The 14,137-nt window shown below is 39.3% G+C and overlaps 1 protein-coding gene across 1 annotated transcript; it reads left to right on the forward strand.

Annotated features, from left to right (window-relative positions):
• Positions 1-8,790: 8,790 nt before the first annotated feature.
• eef1a1b (eukaryotic translation elongation factor 1 alpha 1b) lies at positions 8,791-13,877 on the forward strand. Its single transcript, XM_017456859.3, has 8 exons — positions 8,791-8,901; positions 10,721-10,868; positions 11,112-11,291; positions 11,461-11,757; positions 11,921-12,071; positions 12,203-12,459; positions 12,748-12,982; positions 13,082-13,877. The coding sequence occupies exons 2-8, from the start codon at positions 10,725-10,727 to the stop codon at positions 13,204-13,206; spliced, it is 1,389 nt and encodes a 462-aa protein (XP_017312348.1). The 5' UTR covers positions 8,791-8,901; positions 10,721-10,724; the 3' UTR covers positions 13,207-13,877.
• The last annotated feature ends 260 nt before the right edge of the window (positions 13,878-14,137 follow it).

Here is a 14,137-nt window from a genome sequence, read left to right on the forward strand (position 1 = left end):
CTCCCGCTGGAGCGGGTTTATCGGGAGCGCGCAAGCGTGTGCGCGTAGGAAGGCAGCGGCGCGGACGGGGAGAAAATAAATTCCCGGGAAAGCCGTGGGAGAGATTCTTAATTTTCCTACTAGCTCCACCAACATAACTGGTACACAATTAGTAGTAGATGACTGTAGTAAGATTTTCTGAAAGCAACAGATGACAGAAAGCATTTAATATGGCTAAAAATACTTCAAATGGAAAGTTTGAAAAAGCCAGATTTGTAACGCAATTGTTTAATGCAGTGGTTTTCAAAGTGGGGGCCGCCAGGGGGCGCCCGGGGGGCCTCAACAATTTGGTGTGAAAAATAAATTCTCACTCTCTCTCTCTCTCTCTCTCTCTCACACACACACACACACACACACACACACACACACACACAATCAATTCCTAATGTAATGTGATGTAAAGATGTAAGATGTAATTATTAATAAAACGGGGGATGTATTTAGAAATCTGTATTTTTAATGTGTTTTAAAGACATCTTGCAAAAGGGGGGCCTTGGTCAAATGTTAATGCCATTTGGGCAGCCTTGCCCTGGAAAAGTTTGGGAACCCCTGGTTTAATGCGTTTGATTGTGCCTCGATTGTTTTTGACTGTATAAAGCTTGAGTCTAGCACTCTAAAGGGAAATTCGGTTTGTTTTGGAACCCTTAAAAGGTTCTACAGTGCTGTGAAAAAGGATTCGATTTCTTCTGGTTTTGTGTATATCTCAAACTAAATCGTTTTAGAGCTTCAAATGAAATACAACATAAAACAAAGGCAACCTGAGTAAACACAAGATGAGAAGAGAATTTGTACAGCATGTCCCAATTCGTAGTATATTGAAACGAGTATCCCAAAGGTACCCGGATGGTCTACTCCTTCCATTCTTCCATCTTCTATAGCGCTTATCCTTCCTTCAGGGTCACGGGGAACCTGGAGTCTATCCCAGGGAGCATCGGGCACAAGGCGGGGTACACCCTGGACAGGGTGCCAGTCCATCGCAGGGCACAATCACATACACACCCACACACCCATTCATACACTACGGACACTTTGAACATGCCAATCAGCCTACCATGCACGTCTTTGGACTGGGGGAGGAAACCGGAGTACCCGGATTAAACCCCCGCAGCACGGGGAGAACATGCAAACTCCACACACACAGGGCCACAGTAGGAATCGACCCCCACACCCTGGAGGTGTGAGGCGAACGTGCGAAACACTAAGCCACCGTGTGCCCTCGGATGGTCTACTGTTTCTGGTAAATTTTCGAAGTGTGGATCCGTGGACACTTTTTCAGCTAATATTGCCCTTGCGTGAGGGAGGAGGACCTTTGTGTCCGTTTGCTTGGCCAAATTCAAGGACGCATTTTAGAGAGGTGTAAATGAACTGTGGAAAAAGAAATCAATGAAATAGTAAATTCAGTTATATAGTATAAATTATGTAAGGAATATTGAATGAAGAAAAGCTGAAATGCAACGAGGAGTTTGTTTAACATTCTCTTCTGTTACATGACGTGTAGTATGTCCCGGTACTTGCATACTCTTTTAATCCACACTCAAAAGTATCCACTTTTTTTATTCCCAAAAAGAGTACATACTTTTAATATATAGTATAAGTAAGCCAACTGGGACGTAGGGATAGAGAACATGCACAGACGTTCCACATAGACAGTAACCCGAGCTCAGGGACCGTGAAGAGCTCTACAAGGAAATGTTTCAGACAATGAAGAATTCTTTATGGCAGTAGAACCCTTAACCACACAAATCACTCTTTTGTCCATATTGTAAATTAAACAATTTGATACCTTAACATCATGTAGTGTTTGTTATCTATATGGAGTTGGGACTTGAGATTTGTTGAGTGTCTAAAAGTTCGAGCTTTCTAAAGAGGTCATACTTGGGAGCTTTTGTAAAAGCCTGTTCTCTATATTTTGACGTAGAGCCACTAAAGTTAGCCCTTCAACTAGTGCATTCTTTACCTTTCCTTTATTTCTGTGAAGCAAAGCAGTAAAACAGGCTCACTTTAATGACTGTACAGTGTCAGAGGAGTCTGTGCCATTATTTGTGGGTTATTTGTGAAATGTTTGGTTCCCAAAAGGGCCTCATGAGATTGGGACTGTCACGTGAAATAAGTACAATCTTCTCTTGAGCCACTCTTCCAAAGCAGAACTGACATGGAGGAGCTTTTGTCTTTCTGATACACATTTAGGTCATGGCTGACGAGAGGAGATGAGAGGATTAATAAGTAGTGGGGATGTCGGAAGTGTGCTTTAGCTGCTGTCTGACATTCCCTTTTTTTTTCCTGTTCTTTTCTTTTCTTTTTTTAGATTTTCAATGGAGTTATGAGGCTATTGTAGCTAAAAAAAAAAAAAAAAGTAATGGAAGTCAGTTTTAGCCCCAAAAAATATCTGCAGCAAACCATGTCCTGTTCTTCAGAGTGGGACTTGAAAAAAAAGAAACATATAGCCAAACACTGTGCAGTTCTGGGGACAGCCATCTAAGAAAACTGGAATTCTTTTTTTCTCTCAGCACAATTAGTTAGCATTTCACCTCGTAGACCACACCGTCAAAACCAACCATGGAATTATTCCACCTTGATGAATGCGGACTATTGACCATCACACCCATATAGGCCATTCCAAATCCAAGGGCATTAACACAGAGTTGTGCCCCACCACCCATTTGCTGTTTTAAAAACCTCCATTCTTCTGGTAAGGTTTTCCACTAAATTTTGGAGCGTGACTTTAGGAATTTGTACTCATTCAGACACAAGAGCATTAGTGAGATCAGGAACTAATGTCACGTGAGGAGGCCTGGTGTGCAATCAGTGCTCCAATTCATCCCAAAGGTGTTCAGTGGGTTTGATGTCAGGGCTTTCTTTCTTTCTTTCTGCTAACCTTTCTTCCACTCCAACTTTGTGGCAACAGTTTGGGGAAGAACCACATATGGGTGTGAAGATCAGGTGTTCCCATACTTTTAGCCATATAGTCTAGGTTAACAATGTAATCTGAAGAAAGTATTCAAAGATTTATGCTTATATTTAAGAAAAACACATGGTGTGAAATAGACTTCTTCGTTACTCTACAGGGCAAAACTACAAAAGCAAATGCTGGACAGTAATTTTGTAACAAAAACATAATAAATTAGTAATAGATTTTGGTGTAGCTGAAGCGTATGCTAACCTTTCCGTGGCTCATGCCTTGCAGTGAACTTTAAGTATGTTTGAGGGAGAGTGTGAGCGAGTGAATCCTATAACAGATGGCATTTTACAGCCGCTACATATTGAGAGTAGATTATCTCTACTGATCCCCTGTCAATCAGTGCTCCTTAGAAACAGACCTGTGCCACCACAGCTTTGGGTTTAAACATATAAAACACACCGAGCCAGAGTGAGCTATACTGTGTGGTCATGTCAAACCAAGGTTTTAAGTTCATGTTGATAATATTGAAGAGGTGAAGGGCTGACTCCTTCAAAAAGAGTTTACTTCATCGCTCAATCTTGAATCTTTACATGCATAGATCAAAACGCCATAAGGAATCTGCTCTACACACAGACTTTACATCTTAACTCAGTTCACTCAGCCCAAAATTTAATCTTACTCTTCACAAAACTGATCTCAGATCAGAAATGAAGGGCATGCCAATTTTCAGATTTTTACCAATCTGGGATCATGTCATTTAGTTTGCTGAACTGTTACCATGACTCCCAAACAGTTTTTTTTTTTTTTTAGGCATGCCTAAAAAAAAGACAATTAATTTGGTTACATAAGCTCAAGACACATTCCATGTTAAAAATAGAACCATGCCAGAAATTCAAAGTATATTAGAGCAGCAAAAATAACGCATCTCTTACCGTGTCTTTTTTTTTCTTTTCTTTTCTTAGAAGAATCCAACTTTATGCCTGTCAAGCTGCACTTGATATCCAAGTTGACTGGATTTTCTTCCACTTATGTAATATTTGTTTCTTTTCTTTTTAAAAAAAAAATTATTTTAAAATATATTAATGCCTTGCTTCTATTTATTCACCGGTGGGGACCTATGGGTTGGTAATATATTACTGACATCCTTTGTACTTGGCCTGGGTTTGTTTCATGGCCTGAATTTGGTGCTGTTTTCCCCAGGTGGCCTGCGGACCTAGATTTATAAAAATATCACCCAATCAAAGTGGCAGTGAAGGAAAGAGAGGGAAAGAAAGAGGGAGTGAGATTGTGAGAAGGATAATTTGGAAGATTCGGATTCTTGACGCCGATATGTGTTTCTTCCTCAGAAATCATTCATTTAAATTAAAGCATGAGAAAGTAATAATGTCCAGGGGAGTGGTTATATACAGTATGTACTGCTGTTCTGGCTTTGACTGGAAGTCTTTTGTAATAAACACACACCATTATAAATCTCAACTCCTCGTAAATGTTGGTTACTACACAGCGATCTTTGATAAGGGTGTTAAGCCAACAAGCGTCTGAAGGAACTGTTTCAACGACAGCCATGAAAATAATTTTTAAAAAAAGGAAGAAATCGGGTAACCCGTGAAACAAGAAAGCAGGAAGAGTTGATAAGACTTGATTATTAAAACAAAGACCTATCAAAGATATAAAAATATATTTTTTTATTGTGAAATATGTGTAAAGATAACAAATGCAGTATGTGGTGTGAAACACCTTTAAAGTGAGGACTCGAACAGGTATTGGACTTTACAATCTAGCCCAGGTTTTAGACAAAATATTGATAATATTAATTGGCACCCTTGGTAAATATGAGCAAAGAAGGCTGTGAAAAATTGTCTTTATTGTTTAACCTTTTGATCTTTTGGTAAAAAAAAAAAAAAAAAAAAATCACAAGAACACTCTGCTCTCATGGATATCAAACGATTGCAAACACAACACAGGTTTATCCAAAAAAAAAATGTCTTTGTTCCACAGGAAGTTGCATCATCTGCATTTCTTAAAGATCGTGGGAAGAAGAAAAGTATATATATACATATATACAGTAGGACGAACAACCATTTAGGATAAACGTAATATCAGCAAATAAAGACATCACTACCAGACTCTTGACAGATGGAAGTGTTGAGACAACAGCTAGTACTGTATAAAAATATTATGTAAAAATAGTTTGCATACAATTTTAACATGCAATATGGCAGTATGTGATTTGGGACATAGTCCAAAACTTTCTAAGAGCAGTCTGATAAGTTTTCTTGGCATCATGTTCTCGGACAGATGGTGATCTATTTTATCTCCCAATATTCACCCATTTCCCACACGCTCCGGGCCACGAGTGCTGCAGATTTAATCACTGAGGCCTTCTTTAACATAACACGAAGCACGGATAATAAAGATACTCCCACGATGTGACTAATTTAAGCCATCATCTGAAACATTTTCATAACATGGTCCTATAAAATACTGTATACAGGTATAAAGGCAATTTGTAAATACACATTCGTGTTATTTTGTAAAGTAAAATGTCAGTTCCCCATTCCTTTTAATACTCTCTTTGTGTGTGTGTGTGTGTGTGTGTGTGTGTGTGTGTGTGTGTGTGTGTTTTGGTTATTTAAAAAATAAATGACTTAATAATCTGTAATCACTTAAGAACTGATTTGGATAGATATACACCTGAATTATACACACTAATGTCAGTGAATTTACACGGATTGTAATGAATGCGTGGTATTTATTAAGACATACTTAGTGTGAGTCTAGATTCTCTCCACTGGTTCTAATCCCTGGGATTCCAGCTACTTTAAAAGCCGGGAAGCCCACCAAGCCTTGTACAAGTGATACTTTTCCATCTTGGAGTGTCTGTGTTTGTGTGTGTGAAGCTGGCTGATACAATGGAAAGCAGCTGTGTTTATCATCTCAAAACCACTTGAGTCTCTTTAGAGACCTTTGCAAAGGTCCTGCAAGGCACATAGAGAGTAAGCAGGCGTTTCTAACTATAAGCAGTATAAGCAGTCACAAAGGATCTCTCAGCTACCATGGCATGGTGGTGCAACTCCAGGGTATTGGGTTTGATTTTCAGCTTATGTGGAGATTCACATGTTTTCCCAATGCTTGTAAGTTTCCTCTGGGTTCTCTGATTTCCTCTAACCTCCTAAAATCATGCTGGTTACACTCAATTGCACTTGATGCCGTGTGAAGGACTAGTACCGCATCCAGGATATATTCCTGCGTTGTGCCTAGTGATCATGTGACCAGGATATAGTGGTTACTACAGATGAATGAATATTTTATCATTAAGGGACAGTTAATCCATGCTAGTTTTCTAGTTCAGGTTTTGCCAAAGGCCTCCTTGTCGTCTGCAACTTATAATTTGGGTGGGGGTGCAGGGAAAGTTGGATGTTGCTTAGCACAAGTAAGGCTTGGAAGTAACTAAAGCCAGTATTTCAAATAAACGTTGAAATAAAAGTTCAGCCCAAAAAACAACAACTCAAAAAACAACAATCCTCAGTATTCTTTTGACCCCAAATATAATCAATTAAATAGAGCTAAAACACCAATAAGGGAAGCTTAGCACATTGCGCAAACTGCATTTAAATCATCACAAACCGCACATGAAGGGAAATTCTGGCGCCAACTGCTGGACGACATAAACATAACACATTCTTATAGATTAAAAAAAGAGAAAATAACGTATTAAGTGCCAAAAGCTGCCCTACATATATTGTTCAATCAATCCCTAAGGGAAATAACAGAGGCCTAAATCCTATTTAAGACCTCAGACCGCTTTATGACATAGATACAGCTTGTTAGAGATAAGGTATTGAGAGAGGGAACTGATAGAATCAAATATCCCTAAAGAATATTTATACCTAACTGTTTAAAGTTCTAATGATAAAGCAATAAAATTGATCAATAAAAGTGTAAAATCGTGTGTGTGTGTGTGTGTGTGTGTGTGTGTGTGTGTGTGTGTGTGTGTGTGTATGAGAGAGAGAGAGAGAGAGAGAGAGAGAGAGAGAGAGAGAGAGAGAGAGAGAGAGACTTTAGACATAACTAAATTACACAATCTGCTGGGAGAATTATATATTAAATTTTATAATTAGTGCTTTTAAAACACAAGCCCATATGTACTACACATTCAGGTTATTATATGGAACATCAAGCCATTTTTCATTTCATTTTCCTATATGACCAAATCAACCAAAATGAAAAATAAATAAAACATTTCAAGCATGAATAGCTGACTCGATAAATACATCAATAAATAAAAGTATTTTCACAAATCAATAAAATGTATGATTTATGTATCTACGCATACGTAATTTATATAAAGTAGCCTAAAAAATTAAATCTGTAGAAATACATAACTGAATACAATTTTTTTTGTAACTGTAATTGAATTGTAATTACAAAAAGAATAAATAAATTAAAGAATTGGTTACATCATTTCAGAAATTAGCTAATGAAAACGTCTAACCAATAGAAATAAAATTAATATTTTTGACATATTCATGTAGAATTATGTTTTGTCTTTTTTGAGACATTGATGTTTTTATTTATTTTTCATTTTTAATCACATGTAAACCTCTATCCGTTTCTGCCACAAAAATGTATCTAGCGTACATAATTTACCATAAAACTTCATTTAACTAAGAAAGAACACAGAAATTTATGCAGGAACTGTATTACCCAACAAAATAGGACAAAGTGCACAATACCTTAACGTTATAGCCTATAGTGCATCCAAAAATACATAAATTAACAATCTGTGTTTAAGCTCATTCGTGTCAGTTCTCGGAATGGCAAATGAATTGTGGGCAAGATTTAAAGTTTCCTATGACATTTTGAATTTGGGCCAAAATGCAACAAACACTTGTGCGGAATTTCTATTTTGGGCCGAGATATTCAGATATTCAGAGGCATCCCACACATTCCATGACTATACACTCTCAGAAATAAACTCACCAAACTGTAGTTGTCCTTGTTGATGTTGTGGTACCACCAAAGCTTACCATTAGTTTGTACCTTTCTTTATTTAAACCTGGGAATGTGCATGTGGTGTACCTTTAATTAGCTTTAAGAGTAAAGCATTAAAAAGGTCCTTAAGGTCCCGTTACATGTCTGCCATGCTATCACTCCAGTGACCAAGAAAAGTACAGTTTGGTCACTTTATTTCTGAGAGTATATGGAACCATATGATTAGTGTCGGCTACTGTTGGACCATTACTCATTTGCTATGAGACACAGGCATGTTTGATGCTTGACTAGAAAGTTTGGTGTGTGTGTGTGTGTGTGTGTGTGTGTGTGTGTGTGTGTGTGTGTGTGTGTGTGATGAACTACTCCATGTGGAAATTGAAGGTAATTGACTAAATACATCCACCTTCGAATCAGCTGGTTAAAAGTAATTGCAAAAATGACCGTATGTAAGCTATATATTTTGTTTACCTGTATTTACATGTATGGGTAACACATACAATTTTGACACATAGGGGGCACACATACATGACCATATATCCAAAATGGTTACAAATGTTTTGATCATATCTGACTACACATGTAACATATATGAAAACCTTTCTCAGATATATGGACACATATGTTCATATATCAGATTTCTGTATGGGATAACTAGAAGCTACGCCTGTGGTTGTCAAAACCTTGTGAGATTTAAAGTGCAAGAAAGAAAAATACATTTTCTTTCTTACGTTGTGTGTTTTAGTCGCTCTTAAGAAGTACACATATTAGCCATGTTTACCTGGGGTTAATCTCCCATTGTATTTCTCATTGTTTGAGCGACACCTGTCGGAGAACACAGGTATTACAGTTTGTTTCTTCTAAGAGACGTCATTGTCGGTATCCAAGCCTCTGTACAGTATCTGAGAGAACAGACCATCGTCAGTATATCCGCGCTGCTACTGCGTCAGGCCTCTGGCATCACCCTCAAGGTCGGAAATCACACAAATACAGCATTTTTTTGTCATACATGAACGTTTTTATGCGCCGTTGTTGCTTGTCTCTCCGGTTTAAACTGCTCTGTATTTTACTGCGCGCGCGCGCGTGAGAGAAATTGTGAACGCAGCATGTAAGGTGTTGATTTAATGCCTTTATTTCTACGGAGGATATAAATGATGCGCTCATGTTGTTGTTGTTGCTGTTGTTGTTGTTGTTGTTTTAACATGACCTTAAAAAGGTTATCGTCTTCGCGCGCCATGTTGCGGCTGTAATGATGCGCGCGGCGCAGTGCTCACCGTTTGCATGCTCATCGTCATGTGACATGTTTATACATGACTGTTAACATTAACACGTAATTGCATTTCGACGGGCTGTTAACAGGTGATCTGGACCACGATGCACGACCTCGAAAACGTTTCGGTTTATAACATAGCCGTAAAGCGCGCGCACGTTTGATTGGATTCGGATTAGAATTTGCCGCAGAGGTGGCTCGCGCGCTTGTTACCTAGACAACACAAACGGCTGAAGGAAAACATGGCCGGCTAATTTTCAGCTTTCTGCTATCATTAAGGCCCAGAGACGACTGTTTATAAGCATATCCAGTGCTAAATTCAAATACATCAAGATGTTCTGAAGCCATGGATTCGAAAAGGCCCAAATGTTTCCTTTGTGTATGATATCTCAGGGCAATACCAGAAGGAAACCCAAGGTAGCCGTGTTTGGGGGCTTTTAGGGTCAAAATAGGAGTCTTTCACCACATAAATCTATTAAAACCTATTTGAGGATACCTAATAAGGACCAATTTGAGGGAACATTATACTGTTTAGTGAGGAGCTAGCAATTTGTTGACTACTCAAATCGATATTAGTGATATTAATGATAAATCCAAACTGCTTTCACCAAACATATGACCGTCAAACGAATATGTGGAATCCATCCATCCATCCATCCATCTTCAACCGCTTACTCCTTTTCAGGGTCACGGGAATATGTGGAATCAGTTTTTATATTTCACAGGGCCCGAACTGAAATGTCTGCTATTACATGACTAGCAAAGATACATCACCAACTAGATTTTAAGCTTGACAGTTATGAAGGGTCATAAAAATGTTCCAATTAGCTTGATATCTACTGATTTATTGTTGCTGCTTTTGTGTAGGTCCCAATATTAGGGAATACCATCATTTAAAAAAAAAACTAATGTAATGCTGATGTCTAAGATAAAGATATCAATATGTGTAGGATTTGTTACCAGTATCCTCACAACAAACATACCAAGTCGTACAAAATATCATTTCTATGATGTCAGTGTTATAATTTCACATTTCTCCTGCGGGGGGAAAAAAATTAAAAAAAAATCCAGCTACCAGCAGACAAAACACAGGTAGAGGTGGTCTAGTTGGTTATTTATATTTACCAAGTGCTGGAAAGGAAATACTGCTACTATTTCTAATTGTAAACAAGCTATTTTAAAGACAATGACAATAACACAACATCATGGCAATTAGAAAATCTCTAACATTTATCTATCAGTTTTGTCAATTAATAAAAAAGCTGTAAAATAGCTTTTACAAACTGACAAATGGTTTACCAGCGTGACAACCTCAGCCACTGGTTTATCAGCTGTATATATTTATATCTTATTTGAATGGATTTCCAGTCTCTGTGTAATCTCATGGACAGTAACAACTCATTGTTCTTCTTTATTTAGCAGTCATCCATTATGAATAAATTCTACAGTGTGTACAATTAATTATTCAGTTTGTGTCTTACTGTAGACTCTAATACCCTTCTGTTATCATACAAACTCAGAGCTATGGGAAAGGAAAAGCTGCACATCAATATAGTGGTCATTGGCCATGTGGACTCTGGGAAGTCCACTACCACTGGGCACCTCATCTATAAGTGTGGTGGCATCGACAAGAGGACCATTGAAAAGTTTGAGAAGGAGGCTGCTGAGGTGAAACACTCAGATCAGAATGTTGAATAGTTCATGTGTTTAATGTTGAAATGTTACATTGTTGAAGATTTCAATCACTTAAAAATATTACAGAGAGCTTGCAAATTAACTCTATATACTCAATAGTCTTATAGTAAAATATGTAGTACAGTTTAGTATCTATAGCAATATCATCTAATTCTTCTTGGTTAAACCGAAATGCAACGTTTTTGTATGAACTCTGGCGGCTTTTTTCCCCCCCAGATGGGTAAAGGTTCTTTTAAGTATGCATGGGTTCTGGATAAACTGAAGGCTGAGCGGGAGCGGGGCATCACAATTGATATCTCCCTCTGGAAGTTTGAGACCAGCAAGTACTACGTCACCATCATTGATGCCCCTGGACACAGAGACTTTATTAAGAACATGATCACTGGTACCTCCCAGGTCTGGTTCTTGGAAATGGAGTTTGATGTCCCAGTTTTAGAATATCTTAAGCAGTGTTGCATCTGTGATTTCATGCATGTGAATTTGGTAGTATAATTCCTTGGTAAACAGGTCTATGATTATATAGCATAATATTGAATGTCTTCTCCTATTCTATCTGTGATCACAGGCGGACTGTGCCGTGCTAATCGTGGCGGCAGGTGTGGGCGAGTTTGAAGCCGGCATCTCGAAGAACGGTCAGACCCGAGAGCATGCCCTGCTGGCATACACGCTCGGTGTGAAGCAGCTGATCGTGGGCGTCAACAAGATGGACTCCACAGAACCTAATTATAGCCAGAAGCGCTATGAGGAGATTGTGAAGGAAGTCAGCACTTACATCAAGAAGATTGGATACAACCCTGAAACAGTGGCCTTTGTGCCGATCTCTGGCTGGAATGGAGATAACATGCTCGAGGCTAGCCCAAATGTTAGTACAATACTGAGCATAAATAATTGCAATTATCTCTATTATTAACCTATGCATACAGATGTCAAAGATGTACCATGATGTCACATTTAATATGGTATAGAAAATATCTGAATTATATAACAGACTCTATGGTTGGTATTGATGTGTACGCTTTTCACAGATGACCTGGTTTAAGGGGTGGAAGATCAACCGCAAGGAAGGGAGCGTCTCAGGAACGACTCTATTAGAGGCTCTGGATGCCATTCAGCCTCCAACCCGGCCAACTGACAAACCACTGCGCCTCCCACTCCAGGATGTTTACAAGATTGGAGGTGAGGAACCGCATTTGTCAGCCCAGACAGGAGGTCTCACTGTAAATGTTATCAAAGTCTGCAATGCTGCAATCAAAGATGATATGTTAGAGATAGCGCTCGGCAAATCTAAGCTTTCTTCTCTTTCGCAGGGATCGGTACAGTCCCAGTTGGTCGCGTTGAGACCGGTATCCTGAAACCTGGCATGGTTGTGACATTTGCTCCTGTGAATGTAACCACTGAGGTTAAGTCTGTAGAAATGCATCACGAGGCCTTGTCTGAGGCGTTGCCTGGTGATAACGTGGGATTTAACGTGAAAAACGTGTCCGTTAAGGACATCCGTCGTGGGAACGTCGCAGGAGATAGCAAGAATGACCCTCCACAAGAAGCTGCTAGTTTCACTGCACAAGTAAGCAGACAGCTCCGCAACAACGCACAGTTCTGATTAGTAAAAAGCTTTTTGAATCCAAACTTTAAAAAGGAGCTGAATAATAGCTTCATGATGATATCTCATAGCTGGTAATGTTTTCAAGTTGTCATCAGGAGGACTGAAAACTGGGCAAACCAAAGCCAAGTTAGATCACCAAAATCAGACAACAGTATTAGCTAGGGAGAAAGGCAAGATTGTTGTTCTTGGAAGAGAACCATCCTCTTTTGGGTGCACAAGTTTTATCCTCTGTTTTTTATCTACATGAAGGTCATAATCCTGAACCACCCTGGCCAGATCAGTGCTGGCTATGCTCCAGTGCTGGACTGCCATACGGCCCATATCGCCTGCAAGTTTGCTGAGCTGAAGGAGAAGATCGACCGTCGTTCAGGGAAGAAGCTAGAGGACAACCCCAAATCGCTCAAGTCTGGTGATGCTGCCATTGTAGACATGATCCCGGGCAAGCCCATGTGTGTTGAGAGCTTCTCCGAGTACCCTCCTCTCGGTAAGGACTCTTTCTTTCAGATGACCTTCTTCTTTTTGTTTTATTGAAGTGATCCCCAGATGTGAATAATGACATTGTTATTTGGTTTCTCTCTCCTAGGGCGCTTCGCCGTACGCGACATGCGTCAGACGGTGGCAGTGGGCGTCATTAAGGGTGTGGAGAAGAAGACACCCACTTCAGGCAAGATCACCAAGTCTGCCCAGAAGGCCCAGAAGAACAAATGAATTTTGTGCAGGGCTGCAACCTCTCGAGTCAGCCACAGCAGAATCCACATCGTCCATCCGCTCCTTAGCTTAATAGTCAAAGCCTGGCAAATTATCACAATGCATCGCAAGAGTAGACGAAGGAAAAAACCCACAACCGCCCAGACAATGATGTTCATTAATATATTGTACTATTGTGTGTATGGTTTCAAGTTTCTAGTCTGAATTGTAAGTTGATGTTCTGTGTATATTTATCAGCACCTTATACTAGAGCTTAGATTAAGGAGAGGAAAAGTGATTGTTTCAATCTTCTCTGCTTAATGTGCAGTAGTCTGAGAACCTTTCCCAGTTCCCAGTCCTGACCTGCCATGTAGCTAATGTTGCAAATGTGATCTGGCATGCAAGCGCAATCAGCTGTTTCTGCTTCTTGTAGTCAAGGATTTTTTTCCATTGGTCCGTATTGAGCTGATGTGTCGTGACGTAGCTTTTAGTGGCTTTTCTGGCTGCATGCATGAAACTACCCTAGTTAGCGCACTTTACCGAGACTCCCTTAGCACTTTGAGAATGCACAAGCTAAATACTTTGCACTTGCACTCATGTACTTTAACATATGGACATATAGTTCTCCATAAGCTCATTTAACATGGATAAACAATAATAATAATAATAAAAACAACAACATTGAGCACTCATTTTTTGTTGCTGTTTAAATTTTACTTCTGGATAAAGCAAACTAACATCTGAATCAGTTGCTGTAGACAAACAAGATCGGCAAATGGAGTTTAGCTATGTCGCCTGGAAAAGATATTAATATTATTAGTAGTAGCATTATCCATCCATACATCCATTTTCCGTACCGCTTGTCCTACACGGGCTCGCAGGGAGCCTGGAGCCTATTCTAGGGAATGTGGTGCACAAGGCAGGGGACACCCTGGAGTCAACACATCGGAGG

This window comes from Ictalurus punctatus, chromosome 26, assembly GCF_001660625.3.
Source record: "Ictalurus punctatus breed USDA103 chromosome 26, Coco_2.0, whole genome shotgun sequence".
In the NCBI taxonomy this organism is placed as follows: Eukaryota; Metazoa; Chordata; class Actinopteri; order Siluriformes; family Ictaluridae; genus Ictalurus; species Ictalurus punctatus.